This window comes from Choloepus didactylus, chromosome 3, assembly GCF_015220235.1.
Source record: "Choloepus didactylus isolate mChoDid1 chromosome 3, mChoDid1.pri, whole genome shotgun sequence".
NCBI classification, from domain to species: domain Eukaryota; kingdom Metazoa; phylum Chordata; class Mammalia; order Pilosa; family Megalonychidae; genus Choloepus; species Choloepus didactylus.
This window is the reverse complement of record NC_051309.1, coordinates 189,623,816-189,643,324: the sequence shown is the minus strand read 5'-3', so window position 1 is coordinate 189,643,324 and position 19,509 is coordinate 189,623,816. Positions and strand designations below refer to the sequence as shown.

Below are 19,509 nucleotides of genomic sequence, written 5' to 3'. Positions count from 1 at the left end.
GTAACTTCAGTTACAGTAAGAAGATAGAAGTCTCAGTGCACAAAACACTGACCAAGGGGTATATATAGATTGGTAATATTCATTACCAACTATGAATTTGACCTACCTGCAAGAAACCAACTAGTCTGATATTATAGAAGCATCTGTCTGATTGCTTGGTTATACTATATTCTGAGGACTTGTAATTTGGCATTCAAGTAATTAAAAATTTTCTAGGTATGTCTCCAGCTTTGGCTATTTCTCATGGCAATGAAAGTTTCCTAAAATTGTTTACTTTAATCATGCTTATAATGAAGGCTAAGTATTCAATTTGTTTATTCATTTTGCATATCAAAGTGAAACATTTTATTTAAAATGTGATAGGTAGTGCTTATATTCCCATCCTGTGTACACATAAGCATGACACATACTAACATGGTTATCAGTCTTGGTCATTTTCCCAGTAGTCCAGAATATGGGGACAAGAATTTGGTTAAAATAATCTACTTCTATCCTTTTAAAATTAACTATGAATATTCTCACTGGAAAATCTCATTAGCCTAGAATGAATTTTAAGGCAATAATGTTCCTTTAGTATTCTTTCATTATTTCAAAATCACTTTTTATATTTCCTAAATCACCTATTTCATAGAACATTATATCTGGGTTACAAAATATGTGTCACTCTTGTAACACAGATCTTGCAACACAGATTGCTTTCCAGATAATTTTACTAGAATGTATTCCTAGATGCTACTATATATCTACTAAAAGAAATGATTCTAGAAAATAAATGTGAAGATGAAAATATTTTACTCCAATTGTCACATAGCAATCCAATATTTAAATTCTGACAAACCAGGAGAACCAAATTTGAATGGAACAGAAAAATAGAAACATGTAGTGCTCTCTGAAGGCCTACAGATCATGGAAGACATGGGCAAAGCCTCAGAACTAGAATGAGTTGTGTAGGTATAAACGAGTGAGGACTGTGGGTTATAGAGAGCTCACAAAGATGTTGGTGGCTCTTGTTATAATTCAGGGAATACCATAGAATAGTGCATGAGATCCTAAACATGTTAAAGCAGGTTTTTTTCCTTTCTTTCTTTCTTTAATCACAGGATTACAGAGTGAATATCTTTCTTCGTCAGAAATGGAACGATCCCCGCCTGGCATACAGTGAATATCCTGATGACTCTTTAGACCTGGGTCCTTCTATGTTAGATTCCATTTGGAAACCTGATTTGTTCTTTGCCAATGAAAAGGGGGCCAACTTCCATGAGGTTACAACAGACAACAAATTGCTAAGAGTTTTCAAAAACGGAAATGTTCTTTATTCAATAAGGTGAGTCATAGATTTTATTTCTGATTTCAGTGAAATAGGGATTTCTATTTTGGGAGAAAATTTCTATTTTTAGTGAAATTTGGGAGGGATTACTATTACATTGCTTCACTCGAATTCCTCTAATATATTTCCCAAATATGTTCAATGAAAGAGTAACTTAGGACACTTCTTGATAACACAGACCCAAGCCCTAGATCCAGGTGCTTTTTGAGTAATTCCTAGAAATCCAATTTTTTAATTTATTTGTATAAGAGAATTTGTAGGTTTACAGAAAATACAGAGTTCCCATTTAAATCTTCAATACGTAGTTTTCCCTATTATTAATACTTGACATTAGGGTGGTACCTTTGTTACAAATGGTGAAACAATATTATAATTACACTATTAACTATAGTCCAGAGTTTACATTAGGATTCAATTTTTATGGTACATAGTCCTATGTTTTGGTTTTTAATTTTTTATTCTAGTAACATATTTACAACCTAAAATTTTTCCTTGTAACCACATTAAATATATAATTCATGGTGTTAATTTTTAGTCAAAATGTTGTGCCACCATCACCATCATCCACTATCAAAACATTTCCATCACCCGTAAGAGAAACTCCACACAAATAAGCAGGAACTCCCCATTCCCTACCCTGGTCACTGGTAACCTGTATTCTAGTGTCTGAATCTATGAATTTTCTTGTTCTAATTATTTCATTTCAGTGACAGCACACCATTTTTTAAAAATTTGTGTCTGCTGTATTTCACACAACATGGTGGCTTCAAGGTTCATCCATTTTGTTGCATGTATCAGAATATTCCTTTTGATGGCTGAATTATATTCCATTGTGTATACAGACTACATTTTATTTATAAATTCATCTGTTGATGGACATTTGAAAAACTGCCAACCAAGAGCAAGTATCTTGTTCACAAATTCTCTGTGTCTAGTTGTCTGAAAAGATTGTAAACTCGCCCTCATTTTTGAAGGGCAGTTTTGCCGGATACAGAATTCTTGGTTGGCAGTTTCCCTCTTTATCTTTTTTTTTTTTTATCATTATAGTTTATGTATTTTAGATCCTGTAGGAAGTAAATAGTGGAGTTATAAATCAACAATACAGTAGTATTGGTCTTTATTTACCATGTGATCTTTACTGGAAATCTTTATTTCTTCATGTGGTTTCAGTCAATTGTTTAATGTCCCTTCCTTTCAGCCTGCTTAGGACTGATCTACTGGTGATGAAGTCCCTCAGCTTTTGATTATCCAGGAATGTTTTCATCTCTCCCTCATTTTTATCCTTCAGGTGTTTGTGAATTCTCCAAGTCTCTGATGGATATTGACTTCTATTTGTATTCCATTGTGGTCAGAGAATGTGCTTTGAACAAATTCATTTTTTTATTTTTTATTTTATTGAGGCTTGTTTTATGTCCCAGCTTATGGTCCCTTCTGGAGAAAGATCCGTGATCACTAGTGAAGAACATGTGTCCCAGTGACCTGGGATTAATATTCTATATATGTCTGTTAAAAGTCTCTATATCTCTCTCTCATTTCTTTGTTTCTCTGTCAGTAGGGCTTGCTTTAGTATCTGAAGTAGGGCAGGTCTTTTATTAGCAAACTCTCTCAGCATTTGTTTGTGAAAAATTTAAGCTCTCCCTCAAATTTGAAGGAGAGTTTTGCTGGATAAAGTATTCTTGGTTGGAAATTTTTCTCTCTCAGAATTTTAAATATGTCATGCCACTGCCTTCTCGCCTCCATGGTAGCCACTGAGTAGTCACTACTTAGTCTTATGTTGTTTCCTTTGTATGTGGTGAATTGCTTTTCTCTTGCTGCTTTCAGAACTTGCTCCTTCTCTTCAGTATTTGACAGTCTGTTCAGAATATGTCTCGGAGTGGGTTTGTTTGAATTTATTCTATTTGGAGTTTGCTAGGCATTTATGCTTTGCGCATTTATATTGTGTAGAAGGTTTGGGAAGTTTTCCCCAACAATTTCTTTGAATACTCTTTCTAGACCTTTACCCTTCTCTTCCCCTTCTGGGATACCAATGAGTCTTAAATTTGGATGTTTTATTTTATCTATCATATTCCTGAGATCCATTTCAATTTTTTCAATTTTCTTCTCCTTTCTTTCTTTTGTTCTTTCATTTTCTGTTCTGTGCTCCTTGAGGAGGCTGAGTTATTGTTCAACTTCCTCTAATCTTGTATTATGAGTATCCAGAGTCTTTTTAATTTGGTCTACAGTTTCTTTAATTTCCATAAGATCTTCTATTTTTTTATTTACTCTTGCAATATCTTCTTTATGCTCTTCTAGGGTCTTCTTTATGTCTTTTATATTCTGTGCCATGCTCTTCTTCAAGTTTTTTATATCCCATGCCATGCTCTCATTGCCTGTCTGTAGTTCTTTAATTCTGCCAGGAACTGTGTGTCTTTGGATCTTTTGATTTGAGTGTTTGGGTTCGGGTTCTCCAAGTCGTCTGGTTTTGTCATATGCTTTAAGATTTTCTGTTGTTTTTGGCCTCTTGGCATTTGCTTTACTTGATCTTTAATTTGTTAGAATTGCAGCTTGGCGACATACACCTTCTCTAACTAACCAGCAGATGGCGTCCATGAGTCACTTATTCCTCTCAAGTCAGTTCTTCCCAACTTTGAGTGTGTGGGGATCTGATTCTTTTGGGGTCCATTTGGTGCACTTAATTTGGGTGTGCTGTCGGTGCTGTCTGCCCTCAATGAGGGGTGTGTGCCTGAGTGGTTAGGGAGAAAGGGCAGGTTTAATAATCAAACTCCCAGGTGTTCCTGGAAATTTCACAAAGTCCTCGGTATTGGCATAGGTTCCCCGGGATTTCTGAGCAGTTCCCCCCTCCCTGCTGTGCTTTTCCAGGACTTCTGCTGAGGCAGGAGGGCCGTGCCACGTCACAAGTGAGTGCCGGCCTCCAGGGAAGCCCTGGGCTGCTGGGCTGTGTAGGGGCATTCCCAGCCCATTTCAAAGATGGTTGAATGGGATGTGTTAACTTCCCCCTTTCCACACAGCTCCGCTCTCCTAGCTCCGGGACAGTCAGCCGTGGGTGTATTCAAGGCCACTGTCCACAGCCGATATTGTGTTGTGTGAGCGGTGCTGCGGGAAAGACTCCCTGTCAGGCTGGGTTTCTTGGCTTGGCTCTGTGCTGTGTGTTCGGCCCCAGACAGGAGTAGCCCCACCCGCTGGGGAGATGGCTGCAATTTGTGCATCTCCCCTTTGCTCCCCTGGACCTGAGACAATCAGCAGTGGGTGTGGGAAGGGGTATCCTCCACCCCAGACACCAAGGCATTAGTCCAGACCCCTCCTGTCTTATCTGCAGCTGCTCCCAGGCTTCTTTTTTTTTTTAAAAACGCCAGCCCACCATTTCCCCACACCACAGTGTGGCCAAGGGACTCAGCCAACTCACTCACTCATTTCAGAATGCAGACTCCTGGTTTCACCAAATGCACGTTCCCTGTGGTTTTAGCAGAACTTGTCCAGCTGGTGCTACTCTGGAAGTGGCGTTCTGAGTCCTTTCTGGTTTTTTATCTAGTGTTTTCCACGGAGGTGTTTTTTTCTCTGTCTCATCTAGTTGCCATCTTAGGTTCCTCTGCCTCTCTTTATCTTAAATATATCATACCACTGCCTTCTCACCTCCATGGTTTCTACTGAAAATCCGCACATGGTCTTATCAAGCGTCCCTTGTATGTGATGGATATGTTTTTTCTTGCTGCTTTCAGAATTCTCTTTGTCTTTGACATTTGATAATCTGATTATTAAGTGTCTTGTTGTAGGTCTATTCAGATCTATTCTGTTTCGGGTATGCTGTGCTTCTTGGACCTGTAATTTTATGTCTTTTATAAGAGTTGGGAAATTATCAGTGATTATTTCCTCCACTATTGTTTCTGCCCCCTTTTCCTTTTCTTCTCCTTCTGGGACACCCACGACATGTACATTAATGCACTTCATGTTGTCATTCAGGTCCCTGAGACCCTGCTTATATTTTCCCATTCTTTTCCCTATCTGTTCTTTTGTATATAGGATTTCAGATGTTCTGTCCTCCAGTTCATGAATTCTTTCTTCTGCCTCTTCAAATCTGCTGTTGTATGTTTCCATGGTGTTTTTCATCTCTTATATCATCCCTTTCATTCCCATAAGTTTGCCAATTGTTTTTTTCAAACTTTTAAATTCTTCCTTATGTTCATCCAGTATCTTCTCTATATCATTCATCTCTTTTGCCATATCTTCCCTCAACTTGTTGATTTGATTTTTGAATTGATTTAGGAGATTTGATTGATTAATAATTAGCTGTTTCAATTCCTGTATCTCAGTTGAAGTGTAAGCTCATTCCTTTGACTGGGCCATAACTTCTTTTTTCCAAGTGTGATTTGTAATTTTTTGTTGTCTAGGCATCTGATTTCCTTGATTACCCCAATCAGATTTTCCCAGACCAGATGGCCCAGGTGTCAGAATGAGGCTATATTCAGTATCAGGTTTCCCTGAGGGTGAGTGCTAGAAGATTGATAGACTTTCCTGTGTGGCCTCTAGTCATTGTGCTTTTCCTATCCTGCCCATCAGGTGGCACTTGTCATCTCACAGCTCCCCACCAGTGTAAAGAGGAGTGGTCCCTTTAATTCTCAGGGACCCTGTCCTGGCCAGGGGCTGAGGGTGTTAGAAACCAGGCTTAAGTTGTTTCTGCTTGGTTTGTTTGTTTTCCCTGGGCCCTAGGGTCTGAATTCTCTAAAGGAGGGCAGCCACTTGAGCTAGGCCCTGCCCCCCCTTTTCTTGGGGAAGATACACCCTTTAGGGAGCTATCTTCTACACTTGAATTCTGCCTTTTTCTCTCTGACTCTACTAACTCCACCCTTGCCTGGGTCAGCGCTGACAATTGAAATTGCTTGAAGCTTTCTCTAATGAGCTATCTAGAATGAGAAGGAAAAAAAAGGAAGAAGAGAAAGTCACTTTACAGAGTCAGTACCCAGCCCCCCAGTTTCACCAGTCAGCTAGTGTTGGCACCCAGTTTTCTGTGCCTCTTTTATTGGGACACAGCTGTTTTCCAGTATTCTGAGCTTAGCTGTCTCCAAAAGCCTCTGTTTTTATTTATTTATGTATTTTTTTTCCATAAGCCATGTTTCCCTTTTGTTAGGAGGAACCTCAGGTTCCTTTCTTGCTTGTTCTGGGTTTATCTGTGCTTGTATCTTGTATTCAGTAGTCCAAATTTGTTAATTAAAACTGCAGTTGGAGCTTGCTTGAGTTACTTGCTCCAGGTTACCTTCTTTTTTTCCACAGGGAAGTGTTTCAGCTCAGCCTGCTGTGCCAATGGGGAGGGGTGCCAGCTCCACCATTTTGGGAGCTTTTCTTATAGTTCTATGCTGCAATCTCAGCCATTCCACCCACTCCAGGCTGGTGTACAATGTATGTCCAGTCACAGATGTTCCCCAACAGTTGTTCCAGACTATTTACTAGTTGTTCTTGGCTATTTAATAGTTGCTCTAGAGGACTAACTAAATTCCACACCTCTCTATGCCATCATCTTGCCAGCACTCTGTCCTTCACTTTTGACACATATTTTCGCAGGATACAGAATTACAGTTTGGTGTTTTTGTTTTTTTTTTTCTTCCAACATTTTAAATCTCTCACTCCACTCTTTTCTTGTTTGCATGGTTTCTGAATAAAGCTCCAATGATATTCTTATCCTTGTTCCTCTGTAATTGTCTTAGTTTCCTATCTGCTAAAACAAATACCATACAAGTTGGCTCAACAACAAGAATTTATTGGCTCATGGTTTCAGAGGCTAAAAGGCTTGCTTCCTCCTGGGGTTGGTATCTACTGGGTGTCTGACAATCTTTGGAGTCCCTTGGCTTTCTGTGTTATGGTAATGCACACTGCAGCATCTTCTTTCTCTTTCAGGCTCTGCTAACTTCCAACTTCTGGCTTCTCTCCATGGCTTCTCTCTGTGGCCTTCTCTATAAGGCCTCCAGTAATAGGATTAAGACCCAACCTGATTCAGTGGGCCACACTTTAGCTACTAATAACATCTTTCAAGAGGTCTTATTTACATTTATTCAAACCCATAGGAATGGATTAAGATTAAGAGCATGGTTTTCTGGAGTACATAACAACCTACCACAATAGGCAAAGTGTATTTTCCCCTTCTAACTTCTTTTATTATTTCCTCTTTGTTTTGAATTTCTGCACTTTGAATATGATATGTCTAGGTGTAGTTTTTTAAAATGTTCCTGTTTTATGCTCTCTGAACTCCCTCAATCTGTAATTTGTCACCTGTCAATAATTTTGGAATATTCTGAGCCATCATTTCTTTAGATATTTCTTTTGCTCCTTTCTCTCTTCTTTATCCTGCATTCCAGTTACACATATGTTGCACCTTTTGTAATTTGCCCACATTTTCTTGGCTATTCTGTTGTATTTTTCATTCTTTTTCTCTTTGCTTTGCAGTCTGGGAATTTCTGTTGACATATCTTCAATCTCACTGATTCTTTCCTCATCCATGTCAAGTATACTGATGAACCCATCAAAGGCATTCTTAATTTTTGCTACAGTGTTTTTGCTTTCCAGCATTTCCTTTTGATTCTTTCTTAGAGTTTTCATGTCTCTCCTTAAATTATCTATCCAGTTTTGCATGTTGCCTACTTTTTCCCTTAGAGCCCTTAGGATATTGATCATACTTATTTTAAATTCCTGTTCTTATAGCTCCAAAAGTTCTATCATATATGAGTCTGATTCTGTCTATCTGTCTCTTCAGACTGTATTTTGCCTTTTAGCTTACTTGCAATTTTTTTTTGAATCTGAACATGATTTGTTGGGTAAAAAGAACTGAGATAAATAGGCCTTTTATGTGAGGTTTTATGATTATCTGGCTGGAAGTTAAGCTGTATTATTGTTTGTGCAGCTGTGATATCAAAGACCAAAATTTCTTCTAATGTCCTTGTTTTAGTCTTCCCTGTTATCTTTGGATTTCTTTAGATACTTCTCTTAAATAGGGTCTGAGGCTTGCAGTTCTTTCAGCTGTAATCCCCTATTATTATGCAGGTGCCATATTGATCAGGTGGTAAGGTGAGGGGAGAGGGGGATATTCTATAATCTGATGATTAGTAATCAGTCTTTGAGTGAGCTGTTTACCTGGACTATGACTCTCAGCATTTGCTTTCCCCTACATAGGTGAGAAACCTAGAGGAAGCTGAAGCTGTATATTTCCCTTCTTCCAGGTTACTTAGGTTTTGGATGTTTAGGGTTTGGTAAAATAGTTTCTTTTGAGGACAGACTGTTTTTAAGGATAACAGAGTGCTTCGGGCTTATTTCAAATGTTTACTTTACCCCTAGAAGCATGATGGGATCTTTCTCTGATCTTTACTCAGAGAACTTGCTGGGGCTACAGGAGGTAAAACTCACAAAAGTTAAGGGCTCCCTCAGTCTGCTCCCCAGGAGTTTATAATCTCTCAAGCTGGTCCACAATTTTTCAGCAATTTTTCAGATACCCTCTAAGTGTCCCTACCAGAACCCCAGCAGCAGCTTCTGTTGCATTCTTCTGTCTCTCGAGTTTGGGGAGCAGCGACTTGCCCAAATCACTGCTCTGAGATGAGTGGTTGACTTTCAGTTTTTCTCAGCCTTTTTCTTGTTGTGAGGATGGGAATGATGACTTCCAAGCTCTTTACATGTCAGACTGGAAACCATATGGGCCATTTTTATTGTCATGTACATTACTTGTTTAAGACTGGCACTCCAGAAAAATAATCATGCACATTTGTCAGCTTAATATTCAATAAACAGTTAGTTGAAACTAAGGAAAGGTAACAAATGTTCAAGAAACTATGGTAGGAAATTGACTCTTCTTTTTTGTGTGTTTTAAAGTTGGGAACTTCACATCATACAAAAAATTTAATTCCAGATGTAATAAAAAGTTAACAATAAAAAAATACCTTACAAATATTGAAATAATATGTGGAAGTAGTTTTATAATTTTGAAATGGGCAAGGTTAGTCTAAACGAGTTATAAAATAAACTACAGTCATAAATGAAGAGATTGACTTCTTCAGTATTAAAAATACTGTCTTAGTAAAGCTATCTTAGTTAAAAATTAAAGTCTTTTATAAAAAAAGATATTGTAACAAGGTTAAAAATAACTGGCACACTGGGAGAATGTATTTGGCATGTTTATTGTAGGCAAATAATAATATCAGTAAGAAAAATAATCAAATAACTAAATAAAAATGGGTAAAGAGCTGTAATGGAAATTCAGAAAAGAAGTGCATGTCCCTAATCCTTATATAAAATGAGGCTTACATTGTCTTATAGGGGGAAAATGGAAAGTAACAAGTGAGAAAACAATACTTTTGTAAACACAGTGGCAGAAATTAACAAGACTGGTCATATCTTGGTTAACTAACACTTTTTTTGTAGCCATATGAATTAATATCAACTGGGTAGATGATTTGTTAAGATGTATAAATATATAAAATTCATAAATCCCTCAACTCAGCAATTCTATGTCCCAGAATCTAAATTACTTATGTATTCATATGTACATATGATACATTTACAAAGATAACCCACTGAAGTACTAAGGTAGCATCAAAAGAAAGGAGCTTATATATTTATCAATAAGAACATGACTGAAAACAATAAGAGCTCTATACCATGAAATACCCTTCATGGGATAGACCTAAATGTACCCAGAAAAAGCCTCCAAGGTACATATTAAGTGTAAATGAAATGTTTTATATTTATTTTTATTTAAAACACTTTTGTTTATGTAAATACAATTGTGTATGAAGAAATACACATCAATGTAAATCTAAACAAAAGTTTAGAAGGAAGTGCAACAATTTGTTGAGAGTAATTAGCTACTTAACTGAGTTGTGGGCTTTGGGCAGGAATGAAGAAGAAAGGTGCCATTTACTTCATGTAAGTTTGAATTTTTCAGAATAAGAATTCTGAATTTTTTCAGAATGAATATGTATCACTTATGAATTAAATACATAATTTTAAGTGACAGAGGCTCTTTTCCTGAGTTTCGGATCCTTGACTCCTCTGTGTTGTGCACTTATAATGGCTATCATGGGATATAAAACAGGATGTAGATTTTTAAAAGTTCCGTTTCTTTCCTGCTAATTTGAAAATAATCTTTGTTAAAGGTATTTTATTTTTAATTATATTATAAGGTTTTATTTCCCTTTGGATGGGTTTTGGGTGCTGTAAGTTGTAAGAATTCATCATATGGTAGCACAAAATAATCATTTTGCAAAGTTGAAATTCTAGAATATTTCCATTGAAAGAATTAAGATGCATAAAAATGCATGTATATACATCTACACATATATCCCATATGGATATGGATATTTATTGGTTTATATTAAGCTTTATTGGAGTTGGAAGGAAAGGTGACATTACTTTTGATTTTTCGCTTATCATTGAATATAATAGAATGTAATAGCTAGGCTACTTTTTTCATGGTGAGCTTCTTGGTGGCAATATGATGTCATCAAATTGAAAAGTACTTATCTCAGTCCATCCGGAAAATGAGATCTATCTGACAGGATGGATCCCTTCATTAAGAAGATTACACAATTTGAAGACCACAACTGTACTATAGCACTGATTTGCTCCAGTTCAAATGCATCATAATCAAGCATCCTGAAAGTTATTTATTATATTGAAAAGCTAAATAATTTAATAGGAATAGTGAGACTTTGGTACTATGTCTCTTGGAAATGCTTAGACTATTTTCTGTCTTGCAGCAAAGAAATAAAACTGTAGTTACATCTCTTGCTGTAACTTCATGATGTCATCCATTAAGAATTGCTCACATTTCTTCTAATGTTTTGGTGAAAGTTATGGAATAATTTGTAAATGCATCTTTTTTCCAGTATGAATTCAGATGGAATAGATGATGTCTCTCAGTGTACCTAGTGTCTAGTTTTTATTTGCTATATCCTGGATGAATGATCAAAGAATAAATTGCCTTTTGTGAGCTGCTTTTGGAAATCTCACAGGACTTTGAGATCTTCAAGTAGCAAACAGGTTCTTTGTTAACAAAATTTTTGCTAGAACAAAGATCTCATTCAGTTTACAAATGGAGCATCTGTGATGCTTTGTGAGAGATCTGGTTTTTCTGCTGTTTAAAGAAAAAAAGCAGAATGTCTTGGAAAATATGACATATTGAACTTAAGCATTTATCTGTACTTCCTACTTAAATGCCATTAAAATTAAGAAATAGAGTGAAAGTAAGGAATAAAATTGGTACTAACTTAGAAAGGTAAAAGTAATGGGAAAGAAGACAGCAACAGATGAGTGAGGACAACATATTTTAGGGATCTAGTGAAAACTGATTTGGTAGACTAAGATAGCCAAAACCTAAGCCAAAATGGGGAACCCAAAAGGAAAACAAATAGTAAATTTTCTCACACTATTAGCAGTTTGAGGCAGCTGTGACTTCAGAAAGTAGGGGCTAGAAAAGAGCTAACAGGAAAAGAGTTGGCTTAAAATTTGTCAGAGCAACAGTGAACCCTCTATTCCTAATTTCCTAACCCACCCTGTTCAGACTAGGAATTGCATCCTTGCTTCCTGACCAGCGCAGAAAGCAGGATGGCAAGAGCCATCTGAGAGGCTGTGCCAAGTGCTTCAGGATTCAGGATTCAGGATTCCAGGCACAGTTGGGATCCATATGCTGATTACATGTAGTGTGAAATGGTGACCCATTATTCTCTCTCAGATGCTGGCAGTCAGACCTAAACTTCTTCCACTCAGCAAGAGATGGAAGAATATATCTCGTGGGAAACTAACTTGCTCAAGAGGAAAGATCTAGAGCTACTGATGGTTGGGGAAGGAGCAACGGAAAATCTGGGCAGCCGTGTTATCATCTGACTGTGAACACCATTACTCAACAAGACATCTGCTACTAGCTGAGCTTCAGATAGTTTTTAGTACTTCATTCTTAAATATAAATAGACATTTGAGGACATTGCATAACATTAAAAAGAAACCAACAGGAACTGGAAGAAACACACAAAGAAAAAGAATGGAAAAGAGAAAGAGAGCAAAAAGAAACAAAAAAGAAAAGAAAATTTCAAGAGAAAATGGGAAGAGCAGAAGAGACCATAAAAAGTAATATCTTTAGACATACATTAAATAAAAATAAGATACTACTAGCAATGGGAAAATGGAGACGTTCAAAGTATAATAAGAGTTAATAGTAAATGAAGATTTTATTTGCTAGATTTTTGTTTGCTAGGTTTCTTAAAACAACTCATAAAAATCAATTTATTCTTTGATCATGTCAGCTAGGATACAGCAAATAACTTGAAATAGCAAATAAAAAATCAGTAAAATGCTTGGAAGATGAAGTAAAGGAATCACCTAAAAAAGTAGAATAAAGATATACAGAAACAGAAAATAGAATAAAGATACAAAGGCATAGAAAACAGGGGAAGAAGAACATGAAAATCAGCATATCAACACACAGGTCCAATATCTGAGTAGGAAGAAAGAATAGGAAAAAAAAGGGAGGAGGGATTTCCATGGACAACATGGAATTGACAGATTACCCTCTGTGTCTATCCACTGAGAGGAATTTTGGAGCTCTAATAGAGTGTGTTGAATTTGAAATAGTAATAGGAATATAGAAACAGAATTGATTATTAAAATGAGACAATTATTAACACTCAGGAAACAAAATGCTATACAAGTAAAGAGCTATAATTGTAGCAAACTATTAAGCTTAATCATGAACAATATTGAACAATATTTTCATATTCATAACATGTCATATTCATAACATGAATATTGGTTTAACTATAAATTTTTGTATTGTTAATTTAAAGAATTGATGGAGAGTTAAGTGTACATGGGTGGTGGCATACAGGAAATTCTTATTTCCCCTTGCAGGAAATTAATAGACAAAGTCAAGCATAATATTATAGAAATTTAGATATATGAATTTAAATAATAGACAACAGCTAAATAAAGGCAGCCCCTGAGGACCCAGGATTTGGGGTGGGTGAGTAGGGCAAAGGTACAACTGTTTTTCATATACATTATAGAACTGTTTAAACTTTTAAATCATATAGATGGATTATATTGATAATTTTTTTTAATGAAGTACTTTCAAAGTGAGGACTTTGGAGCCAGAGACATGACTTCAGGTTGACAAGTTTGGGATTTGATTTTGCTCTACTTATAATCTAGTAAATTAAATTACTGTTTCATGGGTGCTGATGGAAGACACAAGGCACCTGGGTCAGAAACAAAGGAGTTTGTTACTCACCACAAGCAAGCAGCATTAGCACAAATATATTTGTCTCAGTTCTCACTTGCCTTCAAATCCCATTGAGGCAATGCAACGGGCCCAGATGGTTATAATGTGGGTTATGAAACACTGAGCTTGGGAAATACACTGCTTTTATTGCAAACTGTAAGCAAGCCTCCTCTTGTCCAGGGGAGTAATGTTACCTCTAAAAATTAACACCTGTGTAAACAGCCCTGATAAGTGGCTCAGGTAAAAGAGAAGTTGGGCCTTCAGTCATGGCTCACCCAGCAAGAGGTGTAGGAGCACAAGAGGCCTATGGAGGACTGTCTCTCCCAATCCAGATCCAGACCCTGTTACTTACTAGCTGTGATTTGTGGCAAGTCTCTTTACTTCAGAAAGTGTCAGTTTCCTTATCTGTATGATGGTGATAATACTAAATCCCATGAACCTGAAATAATGGATATAAAACACCCAGCATAGTTAGTACCAGGCCTTCAATGGGTACTAAACTCATTGAAGTTATTTTTTATCTTTCCAAAAAAGAAAAGAAAAAACAAACAAAACAAATAAAGGCTAAATTTTGATGTCTTCCAGAACCCGTAAATTAGCATTCTATGGACAGGTGGAAGTTCTTAAGCTAGGCCTCGGTTTTATCACTTGTAAAATGGAAGCACTTCATAGGCAGTTAAATATTATCTACTGCTTATTATGAATATACTACTACTTAATGCATACTTTACCACTTATATTACATATAAGGTATGTGTGAGTTTGTGTAACTTTACTACATATATTACAGAAGCATTATTGCATTAAAAATCATATAACAAGAAGTAGTTTTTACATCAAAGATAGTATACACAATGACTTGTCAAAGATGACAATGTAGTTTCAACTGTTATTTAGACCAAACATAATCACTCTTTGAAATTTCGTTGTGAAAAGAATTAAAGTTTGCTTTATTTGTATCATATGTATTTATTTTTTGAACCTTGATTGCTAAATTAATTTTTAGATAGGAAAGCAATTTTTTTAAAAAAAATTCTTTTAAAAATGTTGCTTATGTAAAGGAAATCAATTTAAATATCACTACAAAATATGCTGTAAGCAGAATTTTGCATGTTGGTTATGACATGTTTTTCTGAAACTGACCATAGCTTACATATGCTTACTAAAATGGCCATTAAAAATACTAAGGTCGCTTTGGTGATGGATTGTTAATATTTATGATCATCTCTAAAATCAGATAACAACAAACCTCCAGATGTAGCTCATAGAAACAAGTTCTATTCTCTAGTAACGTTCCAACAATTAATTGCTCCCAAGAGCTATTTATTCTTTATGGAATCATTCATAATAAAATGCCAAATCACTGACATAAATATTTTAAATCCATGAAGAAATTCTTCATGTTTTCTAAAATGTAATTACATTTCTCTGATTTCTTTTGGAAAAATCATTTATCTTTTACTTCAAGTTTAATAACTAGTAATGTATGTAGTGTATCATCCCGTGTGTTCTAAATATAAAATTTCAAAAGTCATGTTTATCATAGAACCTCTATCCATGAAAAATGTTCTAATGTCTTCAAGAGGAAGTATACCTAAATGTTAAGAGTATCAAATCTAGAACTAGACCCCAATGGTAAAATCAAGCTCTACTAATTTTCTTAATCTCTCTGTTTCCTCATCTCTAAAGTGGGGATAATATAGAGTATCTGTCTTACAAGTTTTGCTAAGGAAGAAATGAATATATAAATATGTAAGAAGATTAGCACTTTAGAACAGTGCCTGACACATAGTAAACATTATAGATGTATTATCTATTATTATTTACAAATAATATTTCAAACCTGATAAATAACTGAAGACAATTGTCTTTATCACACTAAACTTAGAAATATTAGAAACTAATAAAAATAATTTTCATTTTCAACAGAATCAGAAAACATTTTTTTTGTTCTTCAGTTAGTTAAGACAGACATCACACTGTAGTCAATGCTTGTTCAAAAATGGGTAATATCCCAGTTTTAATAAGATCAAAAGATTATATTCAGCTTTCTTACCATTACTGCTTTGCTAAACCAAGACTTTTTAAGGGAAAATAAAAAGTGCCATATCCTGTTTTTGTGTTTTGTCTCAGAAAGAGAACTTAGTGTACTCTCTTACACAAGAAGACATTCATTTCCAAAACAGTAGAACGTGATTAATTGCCACTTGATTTAGTTCTCTTTTGAAGTGGTCAGGATGTATCTTTAATTTATATGTAATGTTTTGATAAAGAAACTCAGTATCATACCCACCAAGTTGACAAATAATTTTAATGAGTATTCTATTAAAGAAGGCTTTGTATCATATTTTAAACAAAAAAAGAAAGAAAAGTCAACAAATAGATTTTTCAGAATATGATTAATGACAGAAGTTCTACAAACAGTGTTTTTCTTTGCCAGAAAATCCCTTTCAAACACTTGTTAAAGGATTATGTAATGTCTCTCATTTTATGCCAGAAAAATAGCCAGGATATTAATTTGACATCACATGCATGTTGAGAGCGTAGAAAAGATTCTGAGAGCACTATTTACTTCCATCCAAAAGGTCACAGAGTTAATTCTCCCACCTAATTTTTAAAACTGGCTGGCCAGAGAGCCTTGGATGTTTGGAAAATTAATGTTTGTAAGTTCAGAATGTACTTGTGCATACCCTTCTAACAAACCCTGTCACGAATCAGAGAACATCCTGTCCACCTATTATTCTAAGTGCCTTTTAAGAAAGAACTTTGTAACCTACAGGTTCACGCTTGTAGGGTCTCTTAACCTAACTAAGCCAGGATATAGTGGCTTAAGGGTAAACTCTGTGAGTTATTTTAGTGTATTATGGACTCTGATTTGAATGAATTAATTATTCTCCTGGGAATCTTCTTTAAAAATTGAACAGCTTCCCCTATCTGTCCATTTATGTCTCCCAAATCATGTTAATTGGACCTGACTCAACAAGAGTATTCGCTGTAGTACATATCCCATTATAACTTTATGTTTATGGTCTACATATAAATGCTACTTTGGAAAATGTGGATCCATTTAGTAGAGAGCTGCTGGTTACTTTTTGTTAAAGCTGAAATTGTTCTTCTATGTGATTTAATTCAGTCATCTTTGAGCCCATGCTTTAGAATTTAGAAGAAGGGGATGGGGGATTATAGGATAGTAGAATGTACTAATAATTAATTGTAAGCAATTTTTACTGAGTATTATATGTAAAGCACTTGTGTAAGCCCTTTACATGTATTAACACATATATTGTTCATGACACCTCTGGGGTAAATATTATAGTATCTTCAATTGAGAGATTAAAAAAACTGAGATATTGGGAGGTGAAATAATCTGCTTACAGTGACAAAGTTTAGGTTAACTAATCCAAATAGGGTGCTCATGAGCAGGCATTTGGCTGTGGGCCCCCATTTTTTTTTTCTCTTGAATAGATATAATTTATTAAAACCCTGTACATAAAACTAGATGACATATGTTCATTTTAATTACATGTGTCCATATTAAAAATCATCTACTAAGCCATAAAGCAAGTTGCAACAAATTTTAATAGAATTAATATCGCACAACGATTTAGAGAAGCATTTGGACCACACTGCATGAGTTCAAATCCCAGGTCCTGCACTTACTAGACCTTGGGGCGGGATGTTTATTTTCTACCTCAGTTTCCTCAGCTACAAAATAGACATAATAGTATCAATTTTATAGAGTTATTGTGAGGATTAAATAAATTAATACCCTGAAAGTACTTAGAAAAGCATATGGAAAAAAAAAAAGCATATGGAACATATTAAGTCTAAGTATTTTCTATTACTGAATAACAGTGCAGGACAAATGAAAGATAAAATAGTTTTCAGAAAATTAAAAATTGCAAGGGAATACTGTCCAAGGCTGTCTTGGGTAGAGATCCAGAGTGGGGCTGCCAGGATATAGAAGTGTGTATAAGATAAAGAGAGGGGGTGGGGGAGTCTAGTCACCTGGGAGAAGCAAAGTGGGGAAGGGAAGGTGCAGGTAAAAAAATGGCAAAATCTTTGAGCATGTGGGGTAAGTGTGATGAATCACACACATGGCGTAAGCCGTGTTCTTGGCCCTGGTGTTGGTCCCAGCCACACGAAATGATTGCACAAATCTTAGGAGGTGGTGCTGTAGGAGACACTGGTATTTGTGTCTCAGCAGTCCCCCTCCTTACCATTTTAGCCCACATGTCAGAGTTTGTGAGCCCCTGGTTTACCTTGGGGCTGTGGACTTCCTGGAACACTGGAATGGTGTGCCAATGATGGAGGCTGCCGGTTTTGTATGCTGTTGAATATGGCCTGGCATTGTGCATTAATTAGACCATTTTCATTGCATTGCTGATTTTCTGTGAAGGCAAAATATTCTGCCTTTGGTTTGGAATCTTGGTATATATATAACAGAATTTTTTTTCTTTACTACAGAAGTCGTGGGCTTACAGAACAATCATGCATAAAATACAGGATTCCCATTCACCACCTCACCACTAACACTACCTTGCACTGGTGCGGGACATTTCTTAAAATTGATGATAGCACATTTTTATAATGGTACTATTAATTAAAGTCCATGGGTTTAGCTTAGGGTTCATTGATTGTGTAGTGTAGTTCCACAGATTTAAAAAAAAATACTCATTCTGTTACCAGATATACAATCTAACATTTCCCCTTTTAATCATATTCAGATTTATGTTTCAGTGCTGTTAATTGCATTCACAATAGAATCACCACTATCCATTACCAAAACATTTCCATCATTCCAAATACAGACCCTGTACCTTTTAAGCCTTAACTTCCCATTCCCTATCCCCACTCCTTCCTCTGGTATCCCATATTCACACTCATAGATTCTGACTCTATGAGTTTTATTCTAATTGTTTTAAATCCGTGCAATCATACAATATTTGTCCTTTTGCATCTGGCTTAATTCACTTGACATGATTGATGTCTTCAAGGTTAATCCCAGTTGTCACGTGTATCAGAACTTCATTCCTTTTTATGACTAAATACTATTCCCGTGTATGTTTATACCATATTTTATTTATCCATTCATCAGTTGATGGACACTTGGGTTGAGTCCATCTTTTGGCAATTGTGAATAATGTCACCATGAACATCAGTGTGCAAATATCTGTTTGAGTCTCTGCTTTCAGTTCTTTTGGGTATATAACTAGTATTGGGGTTCTGGGGTCATATGGTAGTTCCATTCTTAGCTTTCTAAGGAACTGCTAACCTGTCTTCCACAGCAGCTGCACCATTTTACATTGCCACCAATGAATGTGCTCCTATTTCTCTACATCCTCTCTAACACCTGTTATTTTCCATTTTTTTTAATAGCAGTCATTCTAATGGGTGTGAAATGGTATCTCATCCTGATTTTGATTTGCATTTCCTTAATGGCTAATGATGCTGAGCATCTTTTCATGTGCTTCCTGGACACATATATACCTTCTTTTTCTATTCAAGTCTTTTGCCCATTTTTAAATTAGATTGTTTGAATTTTGTTTTTAAGTTGAAGGATTTCTTTATATATTCTGGATACTAAACCTTTATCAGATATGTGGTTTTCAAATATTCTCTCCCATTATGTAGGTTACTTTACTTTCATGATTCACCCATTCTTAACTAATACACTGTATTTCAATGGAATACTCTCAATACAAGAGGCTGGCTAGAGAGTTTCAGAAAAAGACTTTGTTTGAATAAACTTGGGTTTTTGGGGTCTGAGCCTCTTTCTCTCAGATCCAGGAACTACATGTTCTTGGTAATCCCTTAAGAGATCTGGATAATATGCTTTTGCAACAATAAAAAAAATTTTGAGAGTGATGCATGAACTGGAATGCCAATATATCCATACTCTTTGGAAGGAATTAAAAAAAAAAAAAGAAAGCCT

The 19,509-nt window shown here is 35.8% G+C and overlaps 1 protein-coding gene across 2 annotated transcripts in view; it reads left to right on the top strand.

Annotated features, from left to right (window-relative positions):
* GLRA3 (glycine receptor alpha 3) overlaps positions 1-19,509 on the top strand; it is a 206,823-nt gene that overhangs the window by 123,949 nt on the left and 63,365 nt on the right. For both annotated transcript variants that reach the window (XM_037829105.1, XM_037829104.1), the window contains exon 4: positions 1,101-1,324. In XM_037829105.1, the coding sequence (XP_037685033.1) occupies positions 1,101-1,324 (224 nt within the window). The remainder of the gene's footprint in view (positions 1-1,100; positions 1,325-19,509) is intronic.